Source organism: Lonchura striata, chromosome 3, assembly GCF_046129695.1.
Source record: "Lonchura striata isolate bLonStr1 chromosome 3, bLonStr1.mat, whole genome shotgun sequence".
Lineage (NCBI taxonomy): Eukaryota > Metazoa > Chordata > Aves > Passeriformes > Estrildidae > Lonchura > Lonchura striata.
This window is the reverse complement of record NC_134605.1, coordinates 84008978-84030389: the sequence shown is the minus strand read 5'-3', so window position 1 is coordinate 84030389 and position 21412 is coordinate 84008978. Positions and strand designations below refer to the sequence as shown.

At 38.3% G+C, this 21412-nt stretch overlaps 1 protein-coding gene across 2 annotated transcripts in view; it reads left to right on the top strand.

Annotated features, from left to right (window-relative positions):
- KCNQ5 (potassium voltage-gated channel subfamily Q member 5) overlaps positions 1–21412 on the top strand; it is a 277344-nt gene that overhangs the window by 214910 nt on the left and 41022 nt on the right. For both annotated transcript variants that reach the window (XM_021553807.2, XM_021553816.2), the window contains exons 4-6: positions 12659–12834; positions 13271–13396; positions 20220–20330. In XM_021553807.2, the coding sequence (XP_021409482.2) occupies positions 12659–12834; positions 13271–13396; positions 20220–20330 (413 nt within the window). The remainder of the gene's footprint in view (positions 1–12658; positions 12835–13270; positions 13397–20219; positions 20331–21412) is intronic.

Below are 21412 nucleotides of genomic sequence, written 5' to 3'. Positions count from 1 at the left end.
GAGTGTATGGAGTCTCAAAAGTAGTAAAATAGTTCTTTTTCAAATTTTTGTCACTCTCAGCATCTAAAAAAAAATTATACTTTTTAATGACATGAACAACATATGAGAACATAGCTGATATGCAATAAAATTCTCAGCTTTCTTGGCTTCTTTCCAGATGTTGTGCTGCAGATCACCTGCTTCAAGGTGTGACATTCTGTGTAACTCTCATTTCAGATCATGGTCAGCTCTTAACTGTAGCTTCTCTCTGAGAATAATTGCTTCTTTGAACAAGTTCTGCTTTTGCAACAGTGAATTATACTTTGCAGGAAGAAATCTTGATACTTTAGGAATATTTTTACATTGGTCCAAAACAATCCTATTATACTAGGTGTTCATACTTGGGATTTTGCAACTGCCCATTACTTAAATTCAGTCTATGAATGCCCTTGGCACTCATGTAGCCTCTCACAGGACTGTGATACCCCTGGCTTGCAGCATTGCTTTACTTCAAAAGAAACTTTCAATGTATATCCTATATTACTAATATGCCCATAATTATTCAGGAGTGCTTTGTCAGCATGTTACCATAAATTTGAATGCTCATACTTTAGTGTGAGACATTAGATAACTGTCAATCTGATTGTTTGAGCCATGATTAACTCCCTCACAAGTATCAGTCAATCAAATTCTGCTTTCTCTCATGGTGTCCCAGCCTTACCCCTGTCATTCCAAATGAAAACACTAGAAGAGGTCTAAGTGGAGTAATTGCATTGGCATTTCAGGAATCTTTCCAGAGTTATTTGAAAGCAACTATGGGAAATATATTGAGAAATTATAAAGAGAGGGAAAAGGAAAAGGAAAAGGAAAAGGAAAAGGAAAAGGAAAAGGAAAAGGAAAAGGAAAAGGAAAAGGAAAAGGAAAAGGAAAAGGAAAAGGAAAAGGAAAAGGAAAAGGAAAAGGAAAAGGAAAAGGAAAAGGAAAAGGAAAAGGAAAAGGAAAGAATATTTCAGTTAAAAGAGAGCTACAGTGATCATCTAAGTCCAATTACCTAGCCAGTTCAAGGCTAACCAAAAGTCTTAAGCATGTTATTAAGGACCTTGTGCAAAAGCCTAATAAATAGGATATTCAAGGAGCATTGACCACTTTTGTAGGAAGCCTCTTGCCATGTTTTACAATCCAATATGTAAATAAATACCTCATAATGTTCAGTCTCTAGACACCTCTAGGTATTGTATTGTGGAAAACTACCTTATTCATGATTACCTGTATTAAGTCCACTTTCACCAATTCTTTTGCAAAGATAACATTTCTTTTTTCATTCACCCTGCAGCATATGAGCAGGCAACATGCTGCTATTTCATATTTCCATTTATTTTCTTCTTTTAGTTCATAATTTTCTCACTTATAACTGCTGAATGTTGTGATTTTATTGCTCTCTTTGCTGAAGACTAGTTTATTTCTCTTGAGGTCACCCCTGCGTGAATGAGGTCTCCAGGAAAAGGGTTGTTGGTGCAGTTGGCTAAGAACAGTAGTTTCATTTTACTTGACTGTATTGTTGTTTAGAAACAAGACTTTTTCAGTTGCTTTAGAGGTAGTGTTTATTTCTTCACATGCAATCCTCTGGCATCTACTCAGCTTTAATTTGTTAACTGTCAACGCTGACAGTTTTAAACATAAGCTTTGCCCACTGATACACTCAATATAATCAAATTGATTGCCAGATGTCTTCATCCAGCCTTGCCACTAGCCTATTAGAGATCACAAAGCTTGAAGAAACAAAGCTTCCACAGATGTTTCCATTCTTTAACATCCCTTCAGAGAACTGCATGTTGCCACCAGCGCTGCTGAAGCAACTGATGGGCACAGTAGTCCAGTGGGAGTTGCAGGAAATCTCTATTTTTATGATCAAGCCTCAAATGGTTACATTCCAACTGCTACATTAGGAAAAGACTTGTGTATAAGAGAGAAAAATACAGGTTTTGATTCCTCCTTTTTACACCTGCTTTATTAAATACAGCAGTTAGGAAGGATTTCACAATGTAACAATATTGTTATTATACTGTGTAACAGAGTTCCAGCATTTCAAGTTTTATAGGGCCAAGTTGAAATATTTGCATATTTCTAGATGGCAATTCAGGCATGTTCTGCACGTTTTCATTTCCTCGCAACTCCAGAACTTAAGCACCAGATGCCCATAATCTGTTGGTTCCCATTAAAGAAAAATTACCTTTTTAATCCTTAAGCCTCTACTTATAGCTCTGGAAATTGAGCTTTGTCTTTTTGTGATATTTGATATTGCTGTCAATAACAGATCCAAGGAAGGTGACCATCAGATCCATTTTACATCAACCTGTGGAAGCTCCTAAATGGTGTAAAGGAAGCAATTCAGTTTCAGCCTTGCATTGTGCAGTACTGGTGCCCCAATTCATGTATGTGACCACCAGGGCAGCAGCCACAGCAAAGGCAGAGCTCCTTCAGTGCTGGGCTCCCTTTTGCCAGCCTCACAGTGGAGACTGTTTAATTTCAGATGAAAATGTCACAAGGCAGAGTGGAGAGGCTGTCACACAGAATGAAATTTAAGATCTCATTTCCTGATTGTCCCTGTTGGGTTTGGGAGAGTGATACCAGATTATGGGGTTTTTCCTTTCTAACAACCACTGAACAGAGCTTCTATTTCTTTCTTCACGTCCCCTACACTAGGAAGTCTCAAGTGTGGCTGTGTAAGATGCCCCACACTAGTGTTCTCCAAATTATATAAACCTTCTTGCTGGCACAGTACTCTTATGCTACTCACACACAAATTGCAGGTGGGATGGCAGCTGAGGGCAAAGAGTGGCTGGAGATGTCTGGCTCTGTATGTAATCTGAATAAACTCTATTTACAGAAACAAAGGTGTCCCAAGAGGCACTCACCAATTGTGCAGACATCCAAAATAGCTGTATAGGTTAGAAATGCAAGTTCTGTTTTTAGGCAGCAGGTAGAGGTTTTTGCCTCTGAAGGGAGGCGCAGTAAACTCAATGTAGGAACTCTTTCAGCCAGCACTGGGGGACCCATGTTGCTGCCTTCAACATCTGTGTTAGATAACATCTAGATACTGGATACCTTCTGTATCCCCACCACCCTGTGAATTTGAAAGCAGATTTTTAATGCTCTCTTCCCTCTCCACCTACAAACAGGTTTTTCCTGTCATCAGAGACTTGTTTTTCTCTCCCTGCTCATTTCAGGATCTTTACTTGTCAGTTTCCACCCATCCATTTTCACCTACACACTATGGATGTTTCTGTTCCCACACTGTTTTGGCCTTTCCACTTCCATGCCACTCTATCAGCTTCACCGTATCCACAGTCTGGGAATGTGTTAGGTGAACATTTCCAGACCCCCTGCCCACCTTCCCCTGCCTAAGGTTTTAGAGTATGATGAAAGAGCCATGAAAGTGCACGCTCCTGCCTGTAGCTTCCTCCCCTTGTGGCTGCAAGGATCCAGTGAGACATCGCAATGCCCCTGTGGGGCTGGATCACACAGGAGTCCTGACCAGTGTCTTTCCACTTGCTGACTAGTACCAGAGACCCCTAATGATGATGTTAATACCTATAACTCAAAATAGCCAATTACACATGGAGTAATCAGTGGCTGAGTCACACAAGAATTTGGATCCCCTGAGAAATCTAATTCCAGCAATTCAGGGGAAAACATCCAAACTTGTCTTTAATTTTCCCTGGTTATTCCTTTATACCTCAGAGCAATGAACTGTACAATTACAATTACACTTTAAAGTCAATTACAATTACATTTCAATCTTGTATTTTTTAAATCAAATTTAAATTGTCTTTTGATCTCACTCTTAAAAGAAAAGGTAAATAGGAGGCATCCAACAGACCTTATCTTCCAGTAGTTTGCATGCCTCTATCTCATATTTATCTTCTGACTAACCACTCCTAAATTATTCAGCCCTTTCTCCATACACAAGTCTTGCCATGCTGTAGCTATTTTGGTTTTTTATCTTAACGATTACTTTGTGGTTGCTTACAGCCTGATGTAATGAGCATCATTACTCCTCAGGGATGTGTGTCTGGCTATCCATCTTGTTGCCTTTCCCTCCAGAAACCTTCAGATGTTTTTCTCTCCACTGCAATAGCCTTTTTCACTAAGGTCTACTGTCATCCAGCAGCATACAGACATAGTAAAGTGACTAACAAACCTTGTGCTTTCAAGGCACAAAATTGTTTCTGGACAGAATAAGTGAAGATTTATGGGAAGAATCTGCACGTGTTATTCACAGTTTGTTTTTTCATTAGCTGAACAAAAGTCAGGTTGGCGAACACTAGGTCAAAGACGCAGCTTTAAATGTTTCTTTCAGCCTGTCTTAAAGTCAAATAAAACTTGCATTTAATAAATATTGCTTTATTCCTTCTGACAGGTACATATTAATTATGTTAAAGACCAATTATTGGAAAAGATTAATTAAGTATAAATCCATGAAAGACTTGCAATTGAACTTAATCTTAGCTTGCAGGAGGCCCTTAGATTTTTAAGATTTATTGAGCCAGCTGTTAATAGCATGAAGATGTCTGCTGAAGACTTATTCAGTCCACAGAAATATTGTGTACTCAACAGGGCCATGAACAATAATTTTGAACAGTACAAACACAGGTGAAATGTTCCCATGAATGCTATTATTCTTATCCGAACTAAATAAAAAATGGCAACCACAGCTACAGTTTAAAATTCAATACTTGTTGAGTTACTGTTGTTCTCAGGCCATAGAGAAATATTTTGGCTGTCTACAGCAGAAGGTAAAATGACATTATTTAGATGTATTTGCCATCATGGTCTAACAATATGCTACTTTTACACAGGAACAAGGTACATATACTTTTAATACACTGACACAGTAGTGAGTAGCATTTGTTGATCCATTATTAGGCATGGAATTAGGATTTTATTATAACATTTTTAAAAATGACAAAAGAAAAATGTTACTCATCTTCATTAGTCCACAATTTAAAAAGGAAATATTTAGCTTTCACATCTAAAAAGTATCCAGTATTGCCTTATTAAAAATATTCCTTTTCTTTTTGGTTCAGAAATTGTTTGGAGTACCAAGTTAACTTTTGTTGTATTTGATTAGCTTTCTTAAGAATTGTCTTTGACTTGCTTCCAGTTCTCTCTTTGCCAGAAAAGATATCTTTACATATTGATGAGCTGTTTTTCTAAGCAGACCCACTTCAATTATATAAAAATAATGTTTATTCCAGAAAGAAGTTGTCTGTATTTCCAAGAGGTTACTTTCATTTCACATTAAAATAGTTTGCTTACTCAGATGATTCCAATATATTGCAAATAAAAACAATAAAGGGAAAGAAAGGTCCAAGGTGATTCATCTATTTGATTTCTTCACTGGGTATTGCTTAGGTGATTATAAGAAAAATCCAAGTTTCTATGCACAGATCAGTTTTAGTGGACTCCTTAAAATGGAAGGCAATGACTAATATAGCTGTTTTTCCACTGTTAGAAAAAAAAAAAAATCAGTAGAGAGGAAGTATAAACCTCTGGATTTTTTTCAATTCCATTTCAGTGCCTAGACAGTATTACATATTTTTGTAGAACTTCTTTCTCTTGTATGTGCCACTACAGTACATTACTATCTTCCTGTTTTTCAACAGCAATAAAAGTCAATTTTCACACTCATCTGTGTTTATCTCTGTGAATTATCTTGATATGCAATACCAGCTCACTTTCCTTCTTCTAAAAATACCAAGTTGTTTTGCACCTTGCAAAAAGATTAAAAAAGGAAGCGAAATCACCAACTTGTTTTGCCTGCAATGACAATTAAGATGATTTCCATCCAGATGGTGTTACGTATTTGAAAACACAAAGACCTTTTGGCTGGAATGACAACAACATCTGCAAAAATCAAACAGCATCATCCATCCCAAGAATTTCCTGAAGATATCCTGCCAATTACTTTTACTAGTAGGTGACGATTAATCGTAACCTGTCTGGCATCTGAGCAGAGATCTGATCCCTGACCAGAAAGAAAAGCTATATTCAGACAGAGCTGAAAGCAAATTTTGCCAGGACCCAAGATACTGAGCACCATTATTTTTAGAATATTCACAACTCAGATTATCTCATATTGCTTTGGGGGGCTTTTGTTGTTGATGGTGGTGTTCAGGCTTTTATTCTCTGTACAATTGAGGCCTTGTAGGTGTAAGTCTGCTCAGTTTCTTGTGGGAGGTACAGAAGTCAACTTCCTGCCTCTCCCAAATTACGCTAGAGATCATCAGGTGATAGAATTCAATGAGTGCTATTAAATTGCTTTTTGGAGGGAGGGGTTATAAGCAGAAAATAATGCTTGAGAATATAATTTGAGGGTGAATTCAGGTGACCTCAAAAGTCTGCATGTCTCCAGAGTCTCTAAAAAGCCAATTTTCAGACTGTGGCAATCATTCAAATCCTGACTTTTACTTTGCTGATAAATAGTTCTGCTTCTCCCCGTGGGATAACTTACTAAACACGATAGCATGCATCATCTTTCTACATATGGTAATATTGTTCATCTCTCTGGTTAGAGATATAATTATAGGTAAAGTTGTTGAAAATTCTTGGTTTCTGGGATAAATACTTATGCAAGGTGACTGTAAGTTCAGCTCATATTTGGCCAAATTTTTCTGTCACAAGTATGTGAAATATCCCACTGATTTTATAGTAAGGGAACGTATACAGGGCAAAGGACCGACCACCTGGTAAAAATATTACATTTGCCTCTTTTAAATGTAACTATTGCATCATATTCTATTCATGTTTTGTATTCTTTGCCCTCCTGAACTGGTAGAGGGAAGTAGTTAATCCCTTTTTTCTACATTGCAGAAGTTTTCCAGCCAGTTACAACAAAATAAACTTTTCTGCCCTCTGACCTTTCTGAACAAGTGCTCAAGAAATAGTGATCCAATTCTGTCCCTTGCTGAATACCACTCTATTAGGGTATTCAGAGCCTTAAACTCTTTGAATGTCTTTTTCTTTTCTTCTTGATTTTTTTTTTTTTTTTTTTTTTGCTAGCCCACAGAAGCATGAAGTATAGCAATGCCCAATGTGTTTCTAGGCTGTGCAAAAAGGCTGCTGCTCCAATAGTCAAGTTTGTGTAAACTTTTCTTTTAGGAATCTGAAAAAGAGCAAGCTTATTTTCAGGTACTGATGTATGGCCAAAGTCCAGTGTCAGTCATCAGGCTGTATCTTAAACTGCTTTAAATTGCCAATTTTTATCAATTTAGGATATAGTCCATTGAATATATACATTTTATCATATTTCTATAGTGTGATGAGCTCAAATACAGTGGTCTGGAATGTGTGTTGTGTTAACTTCATGCTGTAGTGTCTGGTTAGACTTCAAAGTACATTTCTACATTAATTAGATGGTACCCTTTGGTCCTGGCCAGACAGCTCTAGAGATTACTGAAGGCAAATTGAAGAGAGTTCTAAGAATAACAATAAGGACTGGAAGGATAGATATCCAAAGAGATATTAGAAAATCTAAAATGCTGGTCATTCCTCCCTACCACCACTACCACCTCTTAGTGACTCAGAATAGAAAGCTGTTAATTGTTTCTATTTATTGATTGCTGCAAATCTCAATTAAAACCTATTTAAACTCTCAGCACGGGAGAATAATTGCTCACTGTGCTGCCATAGGCATGCATGACCTGTGCCATGGTAAGCAGGGGGAGTCAATGTCAAAGCTGTCTCATGCCCTTAGTGGGGTCCAATGTCTCTATAACATTATGATTCCGTACAGAATCATAGTGCTGGGGTTTTTTCAAAAGTAATTTTGAAACTGAGGATAATGAACTGTCCTGAGAACTATTCAGAAATGACCACTACAAGCTGTGCCTTTTCTCTGGGTCGTGGATAATAACTCTAGCTCAAAATTAGATCTTAGAAGGACAGCCTAAGTGTAGCTTAGATTTGGTGATACAATTGCCCAGTTAATTTCCTTTGTGAGTTAATACAGCTGCAGGCTAGATAAAACAACCTCTTGAGATTTTCTGCTTGATTCTGCAGTTTTTGGGGCAGATATGCCCTACTTATGTCCTAGTTTGTTGCCTCTCTTTACTGATCTGTAGATGGTGCAGACACAGTAATTGACAGCCATTGACATTTCACGCCTATTCTTAATAAATTGAATGTGTGAACTCTCAGCATTTTCTGTGAATTTATAGCAAAGACTCTTTTATGTCCAAGTGATGATCCAAAAGTGGTTAAGTATTATTTGTTTTTCTATTCAGATAAAATCAAATTTTAAAAAATCACAAGATTCATTTAACCTGTATTGTCTCAAAGTATCATTTGTATTAAGAAGAAAGGATGTTTCAACATATTAGCATTAAATGCAGGCAGAAGACAAAGCTCCTATAAACATATTCTTCCTTTGAAGAGTATGAAAAAGAGAAAGATAATGCAGGTTTGTGTAGTAGTATGAGCATGTGCATGAGCTTTGAGCAGATGAGAGATTGTCATTGGTTAAATTTCCCAATAATAATAGAACCACAGAATAGTTTGGGTTGAGAGAAGCAACATCTAGTTCCTGCCAAGGGCGGGGACACCTTCCACTAGATGAGGCTGCTCAAAGCTCCATCCAATCTGGTCTTGAACACATCTGGAAAAGGAGCATCCATTCCCAACCCTCTTTCAGTTTAAAGCCATTTCCCCTTGTTCTATCATTACATGCTCTTGTAAAAAATCATCCTGACATTATTTCCGTAACTTTAGAGATTGTCCTGATGGTACATCAAGGTGTTGGGACATGGCAAAATATCCAAGGATAGCTTTTGTGTTTCCCCCTTTAGCTGGTTCATTCCCATGATACTTATGAATGCTGAAAAATCTCACAACGTCCAAGAAGCTCATACTAGGAAAGTTGCATTGGGGAAGGGATTTAAAGTAAAACAATCCCTTGTGATGATTTATGAGGCCTCCTTTTCTATCATGATTATTCTCTCAGTCACATTATTCATCTCCCAGCTGGCATGAGAAATGCTGATAGTTTAGGAATGCCAAGCACACCTCCATCAGTAAGACAAGCAATCCAGAGTTTCTGACCACACTTAAGCGGTCTAAGGTAGCCCAACACTGGCCTTCCTCTGTGAGGTGGGGAACTTGCACTAGAACATCTTGCATGTAAGTTTTGGGTAGTTGCATTACTGTCCTTTAGTTACTTGTTCTACATGTTACTGTTTTAGTGACATTGGACAATACGTAAGTGTAATCTGTTACACACATGAGTTCTGGGGTCACTTTTTGTATTTTTCATGAAGGGGCCTTGTTGTTAACATGGTGCCTGTCAAATAAAAAATATTTTGCCAATCTTTTAGTATCCACAAAACGTTTATGTAATCTCAGGGGTTTCTTGAGTGGTACTAGGTGAAATGTCTGAAGTTTAGATATGAAATTTAGGTATGTTTAGATAAGAAAATCAAGCAGTTTTAACACACTCAGAAGTGACTTTCAACCACTGCAAACTTTTCTTAGGATGCTGATTTCATTCCAAGAAGGGTTTATTTTTATTTATCTTACACAAGTTCCCAACAAGTTAAACTACACTGAAATAATGTGCCTGCCTGCCTTCCCTACCTCCTAGGGAAACAGCCAGGAAGGGCTGTCTTAGGCAGTGGACACATTCTTTCCTTCTCTATTTCCAGCTGAGGAGTTAGAGTTTTAGTGGGAGTTGAGGATGTGAAGAGTGAAGAAGATGAGAGAGAAAAGTGTAAATAAAACACCATCAGTCTAGGAAGATTATCTTCCCTTCAGCTGTTTTTCAAACAGATTCCAGTGCATTTTCTGCTCTCCTTTTTCCTCCACCTTTCTTGCCTTTAGGGAGAACCTCATCCCTGCCCTCCAGATAGAAGAGCATACACAAGTAGATAAATCCTCTGGACCAATGCTTTTAAAAATGGAAAAGAGAACTATGCTACTGTTGGCTTCTTTGTCTCTCATGTTCAGAGGGGACCAGAGACACTCAGTGGGGCAGAGGGCTTCCAGCAGTGCAGGGCAGAGGCTGTGCTCTGCTGACAAGACTGAATTAATTTCATATTTTTTGCAGTGGGGGTGCTTATAAAACTCTGTGTTGCAAAAAAACCCTGCCAGAGCTCTGGAATAAGTAGGAATAAGGGCAGGAGCAAGTCACTTATTTTTTTTTAAACATTGTCCTATTAAAAGTGATGGAGGGTGACCAAAACCCCCAGTAAGCATTTTAATAATTTCTGGACTAAATGCATAATTCCCAATATTTTGGGTGACCTTATTATTTTTTAAGTTCTAAGAACGATTTTTAGGGGCATACACTGCTCTTCTAATGATCTCTAACTTGCTGGTTGCCAGTCACCACTAAATAAAAATGGCTGTTCCATTGCTACTCTGCTCGGAGGCACTGGGACAAGTCAAGATTACCCTGTCACACTGTTAGTCACCAGGGACACTGTTTTTTCAGCACAGTCCATATTGCTCAAGACATTCCAGCACCTTCTATGTTAGCCTTGGATCCAAATAAACACAACTAAATATAGAAAAGAAGTTTGCTTTAGGTGGGTACATGTACGCTACGTGTCTATGCTGGCAGTATAGTCAAACAGGATCTAGGGTTTAGTTCAGCAGAGTACAGAGCAGTGCCTGTCTCCTGTTACACGATATTCCCTTCTCCCCAGTCACTTCTCCTGAAGAGTTCAGCTTTTCCAGGTCCAAGAGCATAGCTGCCAGATCTAGGGATATCTCAGATACCTTAAGGCATCTCAAATGGCACTGGGCAAATAAATTTGGGCAGCTGAATTTAGCTTTTCTTGTGCCAAGCCCAGAGTGTGAGGCAGCTGAGCAGCCAGCAGAAGCCTTCCTGAGGATTAGCTGCACCTCTCTCAACTGACGTGATTACCTTGTGCTGCTTGGGGAATTTAAACACCTGCTTCACATGTAGACACCTAAATTTAAATATCTTCACATGGAGGTCAATCAAATTTCATCTATTTTTTTCTCACCTTCTTTAGAACTTTTCCTTGTCAGTTTTCCTTTCTCAATTCTCACCCAGACCTCCTGTATCTGGTTGCTGTGAGCTTGAGATTTGTATTGTGCAAAGACACCATGTCCACTTCTGTCTCTTCTTCATCTCTGAACTTGCTGGATTAAGAAGCAAATCCAGCATTTTTGGTACCCAATTATGTAACCACCTATGATTCATGTAGTAGCCCAAGACATTTTAAAATATCAGAGCATAAAACAGGCAGAAGGTCAGCCTAGGCCAACAAGGAACGTCAAACAGTGACACCAGCCAACAATGAGCAGCGGGGAGGACTGCACAAGCAGGGTAAACACACAGTGATATTTCTCTACAAGAGTTTCTCAGCCCCCAACATCCTGCTGCTTGAAGACATCCTGAACCAGAAGCAAACTTTTGGTATTAATTAGCCCAGGATTAAATCTTCTCCCATAAGAGCATCCAGCTGGTTTTAAACCTACGTAGATTTCTATCCCGTTCTGACAAAAGTTTCACAATTTAGCAGGATAATCCTTAAACCACAGAAACAGATTGTCTGTACCCTTGGAATTGTATTGAATCATTTTCTGGGTCATTCTTGTAGGAGCTATGCCAGGGACAAGATGTGTGTTTATACCCAACACAAAATTAAAACTCATATCAAGAACCTACTTTCAATTTTTCACCAACAAACATGGATTTAGATTATCCTTGCATGGAAACATACAAACACCACAAAAACCTAAGATTAAAATCAGGTATTTCTTACAAGGGCTCTTTAAGCTTTTAAAGTTTGCCAAGGAATTAATCATGAGGTGAGGAAGAACAGAGCTTGTTCTGTGCTTTTCTACCCTATGCATAACAGCATGTCTACCCCAATCCTTGTAAAAGGACATTATGCCTTCTCACAGCATCCATGTGCCATCACTTTTCTGCTTCTCCTCCTCTCCCCTTAAATGTTGTTCTGGCTCTAAGGACAGCTGGCTGATTAGTACGTGCACACCAAAGTCACCGTCACTTGAATTTGTGACCTGAAGAAATAAATCCTAACACTTGCTGAGCTTCAACTAACTTTCCAGGCTTCCAGCTAAAGGAATGCTTCTGAGTACCCAGTGCTGTATTTCCTCCCTTCCAGGAAATGATACATCAAGGCAGTTTTGTCCAGAAACTTACATTTCTCAAACACACAGTGTCTGTTCTCATAGGAAATTAGTACTGTGCTTTTAAGTCAGATTCTACCAGACTCTGACCAAAAATAGGCCTGCCCTATTTTTTTCTTACCTTAGTTTTCTTTTTTGTCTTTGCACAGAAAAGTTGTTATGAAAAAATAGATAAAGGGGGAAAGTTCTAATCCATCTACTGATTTGTACAGTTTGCTACATCAGGTTTCAAAGATCCTAATGACGTTTCTTTAACATCACTCCTTCTATCCATATGCTTTGAAAATTGTGACCCTCACTTTTTACCCTGGAGATTCCTGAGGTAGTTTTTGACAATAGCCCTGATCTCACATCCCTGTCTCAAACAGGAATCTCTGTGTTTTGGATTCCCATCCACTACAGGAGTCCCTCTTTTGTCCCTCTCATTCAGCTCACCTAGGTGTATATACTATTTACTGATACTTGGACATTAATGCTTTCTGTAATGTATTTCTTTCAGACATCATTGTTCTCATCGCTTCAATAGCAGTTGTTTCTGCAAAAACTCAAGGTAACATTTTTGCAACATCAGCACTGAGAAGTCTTCGTTTCCTACAGATCCTTCGCATGGTGCGCATGGACCGAAGAGGAGGCACTTGGAAATTATTAGGTTCTGTAGTTTATGCACATAGCAAGGTATGTAATCCTAAAAACTAATTTTGTCTGGTTGATATCTTCACTTGATGTGATTCAACAAGTGACCAAGGAAATAAGCATTTATCAGTTTTGAGAAGAATACCCAAAGTTTTCTGAAGTAACACCAGTTGTAATATGAACTAACACAGATACACCAGGCCATGGCTGTTTAATACTAACAGTTTTTAGAGAGCTTGAAAATGTTGTTCTTGATGTGCAGCTGTAATTTGTTATATGCTGGGGACGTTGCTAAAGCATCAAACCATAAGAGTAGATCCTGTCCATTTTCAGAATTTGTTTCCATAGGGAAGCATTTGACTCATAACTGCACAGATGCCAAAAAAGCATTTATATAGATAATTTCATCATGTCTTCTTGAAATGTCATTCTATTCAGTCCATAAAATGGGAATTGATCTCTGTTCTGTTTTATCTAGGAATTAATCACAGCCTGGTACATAGGATTTTTAGTACTCATCTTTTCATCTTTCCTGGTTTATTTGGTGGAAAAAGATGCAAATACCGAATTCTCCACATATGCAGATGCTCTCTGGTGGGGCACAGTAAGTACAGAAAAATAACTCTTACCAGAATGCTAAAGTGCTTTGAATTTCACCTACTGAGGATTTTAGCTTAGTGTTCTGTTCAGTGAATTGTTTTCACTGACAAAAAATGGTCTGAGAAGCTTCCTCCTTCAGCTATTCATTTGCACATTGACAGATTATTTCAGTCCATCCAGCAGAACAGCTGTTTATGTGTTTCTGCTGCAAACCAGACCACTAAACCTTCAAGAGAAGAAAGCATTGTACTTTTTAACCCTTAGCCTTTCAGTAATATAGTTTGTAATATGGCCCCACAAAGAGCTGTTTTGATACAAACCAGAGGGCTCTAAGTGGCAGTGCAGGAAGAGGAAAACGTGTCAGGAAAAAAGAGAGAAAAAATCTTACATCAGCTTTGGCATGAGAGTATAATCAGTGCCCTTTATAAGATGTTTCTCTTTCCTCTGTACCTTGAGGACAAAGACCAAGAATGCATATGTCAATTCTGGTTCAGCAGTGTTATTTTTTACAGGTATAAAAACCCTGATTTACTTGAGATCATGGTTAACTATCAAATCAATAGTTTTTACTTTGTTGAAATCTGTGGGATCTAAGTACATGCCTGACTGCTTTTCTGAAGGAAGATTATATTAATACAGTTAAAGAAACTAGGCTTTCAATGAATAAAAAATGGCCTAAGTTTGAAGTTTTGATTTTTTTTTTTTAATGGCATAATGTGTAGGAGTTTTTGCTTAAAAATGCCCTATAGTGATCCAGACTTCATCACTGTGTGAGAGTTACTTAAGCAGCTTAAGAAATCTGCCCCAACAAAGCCCAAGGCAGTTATAGTCAGGCAGTATAAAAGTGCTTTTCTTTTCCTTCTGGTGCAGTAGAACACACACTGTGTGCTCTGGCAGAGTCTGGTTAGTGAAATGATACCTGGGAGATCATTAATGCTGACAATAACATAGAGCACTCATTAGTTTCCTTGGAATAAGTGTGAGACCTGAGCCAGCCTCTGCCACCTTTCCTTATCAGAATAATGCAAAAATGAAGCTTTCTCACCTCAGACCTCTTGCTGACAGGATTTCATCTAGATTTAGTAGTATCTGCAGACTCACAGCATACACACAGGGACTGCACAAAAGCCCTTTCCAGAATGTCTTAAATTATTACAAATATTTGTAAGAAGTTTTGTCTGCATTTTGAGCTAAGGTCAAGGTCACTTACTAATATTAGGGGTAGTTAGTGTATTTGAAATTTGTTCATCTAAGGGCTAGTCATTTGTTGCATGTCCCTAGAGACTATATTTCTATGTTATCACTGCACAAAACTAGGAGCTTGAAAAAGCCAGACCTACTAAATATTATGTGTACATATTCAGGAAATACATTTTGCTGAAACTTGTTGCTTTAGAGCATCAAGTCAGATCACTGATAAAATATACATTTTATCCTGTAGTACAAACACACACAAAATTCATATTGGCTAAAGTCACGAGACAAGGTTTTGCATTCAGTTGCATCACTTCAGTTTATTTCCCATTTCTTCAAAAGCTGAGTTCTGGGTTTGCCTTAAGGCATTCTCACCTTCCTGTATTGACACGGTTGTGAAGCATCTGGCAATGGATGCCCTCACTGATGGGTAGCCCAGCTCTGGGAGTCTGAAAACACTGTTATCCCTTTTGGGTGGCAGTGGGGGATATGGTCCTGTAAGAGACCCTCCTGTGGCTGTGCATGTTCTTGGGAATGGATCTTTTCAGACATTTGATTTCCCAGGAAACCGCCTCTACTGCTCTGCAAGGCCCTGTGTGCCTTAGCCCTGGACTGAGCAGAGGATTGTGCCCACCTGCCAGCTGGAATGGGGAAACCTATGCACAAAGAATGAGAAAGTCCCAGAAAACTCAGAGCTCCACTCTGGCATCTGACTGTGTTAGATCCAGATCCTTCTTCCTGAGCAGCTCTAGCAGTGGGAACAAGACCTTTATTTTGGAATTTGCTTCTCCAGTCCCTGCTGACTGCGATTTTTAAAGGAAAAGCCCTGCTAGGAAATAATCATTGTCTAAAGTGGTGCTTAAAATATTTTGTACACTATGAAGTGAAAGTGCATGACTCAGAGGTTATATAAGTAGTGCAACTGAGAAAATCAGGAATCTTGCCTAGATTTCAGTGGGAAAAACAACAAATTTTATTTAAAAACCTGAAAACAATATTTTGTATTGTATATTTCTATATATTTTCTTCTTTCCCCAGTGTATGACATTAAAACATTTAAGTTTTTAATGCACTTAAGCAAGTGCACAAACTTACTAGAAAACAGTGTTCCCCCTTACCTGATGTCTTTGCCATTTTAATAATAGTAATTTTTTTTACAATATGTAAAACAGTATGTGGGAAATGCATAATGTGCTTCTTAGTCATGGTTGTTTTTACTGCCAGAGTAACCCACATGCAGATTTTTGAAAAGGACAAACTGTATGGCATTTTAGGGGAAATCAATGCTCAGTCTCATTGATTTGTTTATTTGCAAAAGTTATTCTGCTTTAAACCACAGATTATGTACCAAACTCTGAACTGAATTTTGTCATGGCAGAGGTACAAGAAAGAAAAGGCTGCATCAAAGGCACAAATAGTCACCCTAAATTTCAATCTTTTAGAGGCACTTATGCTTTTCCCTACAGGAGCAGAACTAGCATGCTGCAATTAATTCATTCATTAATCCAGATTACTTGAGGACCATACACTGCTATGGTTATTTCACTGACACCATTTCTGAAGCCCATATTTATATACAAAAATGAAAGACAGGATATGGCATCCAAATTTACGTATGAATACTCCACTGTATTTGCAATTTCATGCTGTACTGTGCAATCTGCTATTTAAACATCATGTTAATATTACTACTGTGAATATTTTTGTGGTTGGGATCCACACAGTGTTGCCTAACACAGCAGCACACAATGGTGATTGTTAAATGAAGAGCTCAAGTTCAGAATTTGCTTTAGTAGAGAAGATAAATTAATTTAATTAATTAATTTAACAGAAGAAAATAATGAAACCATATGGAAACAAAAGGTCAATTAAAAAAACCTAAGTATTTCAAAACCAAACCATACATAGTTTTCTGGGATATACTGATGTGAACTAGAACTGTGGATACTTATAGTGACATTTTGTTTGTACATTAATTAGCTTTAGCTGCAAATTTAATGCAGCTGAAGTTTCTGTCCCTCTTACACATTTGATAGAATTTCTTTTAATAAGTCTTGATCTTCTAGTAGTACCCAATAGTTACAGTTGGATACATAATGGGTCTAGCACTCCACAGTGACCTGTTAGTGAACAAAATATACTACAATTAATTACATTTGCACAATGACTAGCTGAAATGAGTTAACACTGATTAAATTTTTCCTATTTAATGTAATGATAGCATGAACAAACTGTATTTTTTTCAGTTAAGTGATGTCAGGTAACAATCCAAAAGGTAAGTACTGCTAGGACAATTTAAAATTACATCAGAAAGAAATATTAGGGTAGAGAATGGCCTCCTGAGTCCTATCTCATCTAATTGAAGTAATCTAAGTTGTATCATCACATTCATTATTATATTACCTCATTCATATTAGCATATTTATTAGCTCCAGCAATGAGATAATGGATGGTCTATAATCATTGTGAGTTTTGAGCCTGGTCAGATGACACTGCCTACTTTGGCTAGTCTGTCGAGACCCCTCATTTATAGAAATAACCTAAATGGAGTGGTTTGAACTTGGTTTAAAAGGACTCAGCTAGCTCATTTAGCCATGCAGGAGTGTGAGTCAGCTATTTAGACATAGGCATACAGTACCACCAAAGATCTCTTGGGCAGTCTGCTTCCTCTCCTGTGGGTGGTCCCTGTTCAGATGCCCTAGTACAACTCTGGTGGTACTAGAATTTTTTTTGCAGACAAGCCCAAGTCCTACATTTTGAGATAGGATGAGTTACCTTTGAGCTTTGGCCACTTCTCTCTTGCCCACACAATGCTAGCTGTAACTTGTGTCTGCTTCTCACATGATTAGCAGTGATTCTGGAAATTTCTTACACTGCTGTGTTTTCACATCCAGTCATTTTACACACCCTGCTCAGTTAATTGAGTCTCAGGATTATGCCAGTCAAGGGCTGACCAATGGTTTGCCAGTCAATGGCCTGGCCAAGTGCACTAGCAGCACTTACAAAGATGCAGTGGATTATTCCCAAACTTGACCCTGACATTGTCCAAAAAACATTTTTTAGTTGTGTGGTGAGAGTAGTATAAAATGAAGATCAAACCCCTTTGCTCAGTGTTGAGTAAGACAGTACAGCATGGTGCTGACACCTATACACTCCTGTAAAGACCATCCTGACATAAAATAGCTCAAAGTGAGCAAGAAGCAACTGATATTCTTAATCACAGACTGATACCATTAAGTCCTTAGTACCTAGAAGAATTGAGGGAAAGGCTTGATAGGGTCTTGGTATTTTCTTTGGAGAAATTCCAGAGAGATACTCTGTGTGACTGCTGCTGGTTTTGGATTGCTCTCAGATGTCAGGTCCCAAAGGTTCAAGTTTATCAGACTTCTTTGGAATACAGTTGGGTGGCAATAGCATTAATATGCAGATGACGCTTTGTTCTCTTTCCCTCTCATCAGCCCAGACAGGAGATATCTCTCTACTTTCCAGCAACTGGCAGAGATAGGGAGCTGGATGGAAGCCAAGAAAGCAGGCTCATTCCAGAGCTCCAAACTGCTTTTCAATAACTGGCCTGGAAACAAATTTTGAGGAACCTTTATTCGGGGATTCATTTGTTCAAGTGTTTCATTCCTCTTGGGTTCTTAATAGCCTCAAACTGTTCTGCAGTTGCCTTCTGATGTGAAGAGCTGTAATTATCTTCTTCAACAAACAAATCAATCCCCTCTGCCAGGCCAAGACCATGGCTGCACCAGCTCATCTCTGCCAGAAAAGAGAGAGTTGCATTCTCATGTTCCTTCTTCCCTCTTACTCCGTCCCGGTCTCTCGTTGCCTTATGCAGGCTCTGGAGCTTGTTAGGCATGTCTGTGAGCTGACACGGCACCAAAGCAGCAGAAACAAACCACTCAAAAATGTGGATCATTTTCTGTCTCTTCCTGGGTGGCAGTGGCTTGCCAAAGAGTCCAGAAATGCTCAGAAGAGGAGATGGGGCAGGGACGTGAAGAGGAGCAAGGAAGAGTGAGACCTAATAGGCATGCAAGGTGGTGTGTCTGTGACCAGGCTAGTGTTACAAAACTTGAGACTTGATAACCACTTGAAATTTCAGCTGCAGCCTGAATTCATCTCTCTTTCTTAGTCCCTGTGGCTTTCTCAGGGTAAATTACACCAGCAGCTTGTTCCCAACAATGGGAGCAATTAAAAGCACTGTTTACTATCTACAGAGTTCTAAATAGTTGAAATCTAATTACTTCCAAAAGACTTTCCTTCTTTTGTCCCGTGGTGACCCTGACATTAAATAGAATTGTTTTGGTCATCTTGCCTAGGAACGAACTTTGAGGAAGCTGGAAGCAAAATAATGTCTCTAGAAGGCAATTTCCTGAAGAATCTGTTGCTGCCAGAATATTTGCTAAGCCTGAACTTGCCCACATTTGGTACACGATGTAAAATAATTCTCCATGCACATGTTCTCCCTAATAGCAGGCCCCGGAGTCCTTGGCACTCAGCCTACTGTTGTCTATCTTTGTCCTTTAACATCGTGTGCCGCTGCCTGAGCACGCGCCCCGCAGCCTCCCGGCCGGCCCTCGGGAATCCTCCGCTCTGCCCACACCTTCTCCAGCTGCCTACACCAGGCACTTGTGTGGGTCTGAACTCTGTGAAAGCACACAGACACAGCTCTTCTGCCAGTCCAGTCCCCAGGTATGGGATTGGTGTGTTCTTCCTGAGCCACAAGCAGCCTGACTCCTTCAGTCAGGGAGAGCCTTCAGACTCATCTTTCGCTTTCGAGATGCTCTCAGTGAGCCCCAACCACACACCATTATCTCAGTGGCCATGTTGCTCATGGCCAGTGGTCAATGAGCCCTCCCACCTGCACGAAAACTTGCCTCCCCTGTCTCTTTGACCTGTCCACAGGCAGGTCTGAGCTAACATGGTCCAACAGCCCGAGGTACCTCTGCCTCTGGTGCTGTGCAGTAACCTTTGGACCACCATGTCAGGAGTGACATAGATGTGTCTGAGCCTGTCAGGAGGAACGGGAAAGGACCAGAAACTTCCTCCCAGCTTTTCATTAGTGTTTTTTGTGGTTCAGAAGGGAATTCACTTCAAATTGTACTGATGGGTTTGCAAAAAATGCAACTGCTTCTTGCAATTTCTTTGATTTTATATCATCTGCAAGCATCAACTTCTTCCCTCCTGTATTGTTCCAGTATTATCTCCATGTAATTTATATTTGTTTCATTAGATAAATACATACAGTCATATTTTCATGCAGAAAATAGGTGAAACACCTTCACATCTATAGAAAAGAACACTTTTTTTCTTCCCAACTTATAGAATTTCCTACCATTTGCCTCAAATTTGAGATCAAGGTAATTTTTCATTATTTTTTAAACTTATTGCTTATTTAGGTGTTTTTCTCACATTTATTATTTATCTCAGTTTTATTTAGCCATAAACAGTATTACGTTTTTACAGAAAAGTGTCAATGTTAGTATAATTGTGTTAATTTTTTTAGAAACCGCTATATGTTTCAGATGTCTTGGATTAATTAGTGGAAATGTTGCTTCATGCAATGTAAATAATCTGCAACTAATCTGTTAGTGGCTTCTGGTAAACCCCATTGTTAATTAATTTCTTTTTAGATCACATTGACAACCATTGGCTATGGAGACAAAACTCCTCTTACTTGGCTTGGAAGGTTGCTTTCTGCAGGATTTGCTCTACTTGGCATTTCTTTCTTTGCACTACCTGCTGTGAGTATGCCTATAAAATTAATAAAAAATAATAGAAACTCCGGTAGGTCATGCCACTTTTATGATACAAAAAGCTGAAGGAAGCTACCTACATGAAGAACAACTCTTTAAGGCTTTCTGCTCTGCAATAATACTTGTGAAGTGTTATCCAAAATCCAAAGAAAAGGTTTGGTGTCCTTGCTTTGGTTTTGGGAAGTTTCTCTGGCTTGGACAAAACTGGGAAATTAGGCTTCATACTATTTAGAAAAGTTGAAAATCCTTCCATTTGTTATTAATTGCAACATATATTACTGCTTTTCTTTCAAATTTTTCAAAACAAAACAAAAATAAAAGCACATTATATGATTTTCTAACTTAGATTATTGTGGAAAAAATAGGTATTTCTAATAGCTTTTTTTGTATGGCCATGTTCAAGCTACCAACAGAGAGTAGTAGAAGGCCTTAAATCAACTAATGGTTAATGATGTTGAATGCAAAAGGTGCAGCTATCATTTTCTGTGAATCATTGTAAATAAAAATTGTAGTTTATTTATGTTATTTCTATCAATGTTCAAGAGACTAATGGAAATGGGAATTATCTAATAAGTAAAATATAGTGTAGCTTCAGAAATAAATCCTCATTTTTTTGAGTGAATCTCCTTTTTTATTTTTAATTAGTTTTGAATAAGCATGAAATGAGAAGTGGCAATTGTAATTTTTGTATTGTTTCCAGTGCAATGTCTTTTGATATTTTAATACTCATATGCTTTTTCTGTAGATCTATACTATAAAACTAAACTATATATACTATATATATATATATATATACTATACTATAACATGGATGTTATAATACTTCATTTGTTTTCAACCATATAGGTAAACCAAAATTAAAAATCTACATTTGCTGACAGCATTAAATCATCTGGTGCACTGCATTTATTTCTTACTCTAGCTACAAAGAGTATTTCAGTATCTTTGACATACTATAATGCATTATAATTATAAACCATTACCTGTTTGTGAATCCTTGACATTTATTGACATCTACTGTAATTAATTCCTTTTGTCATCTAGTCACCACTAACAAGAAAGCTAGTCTT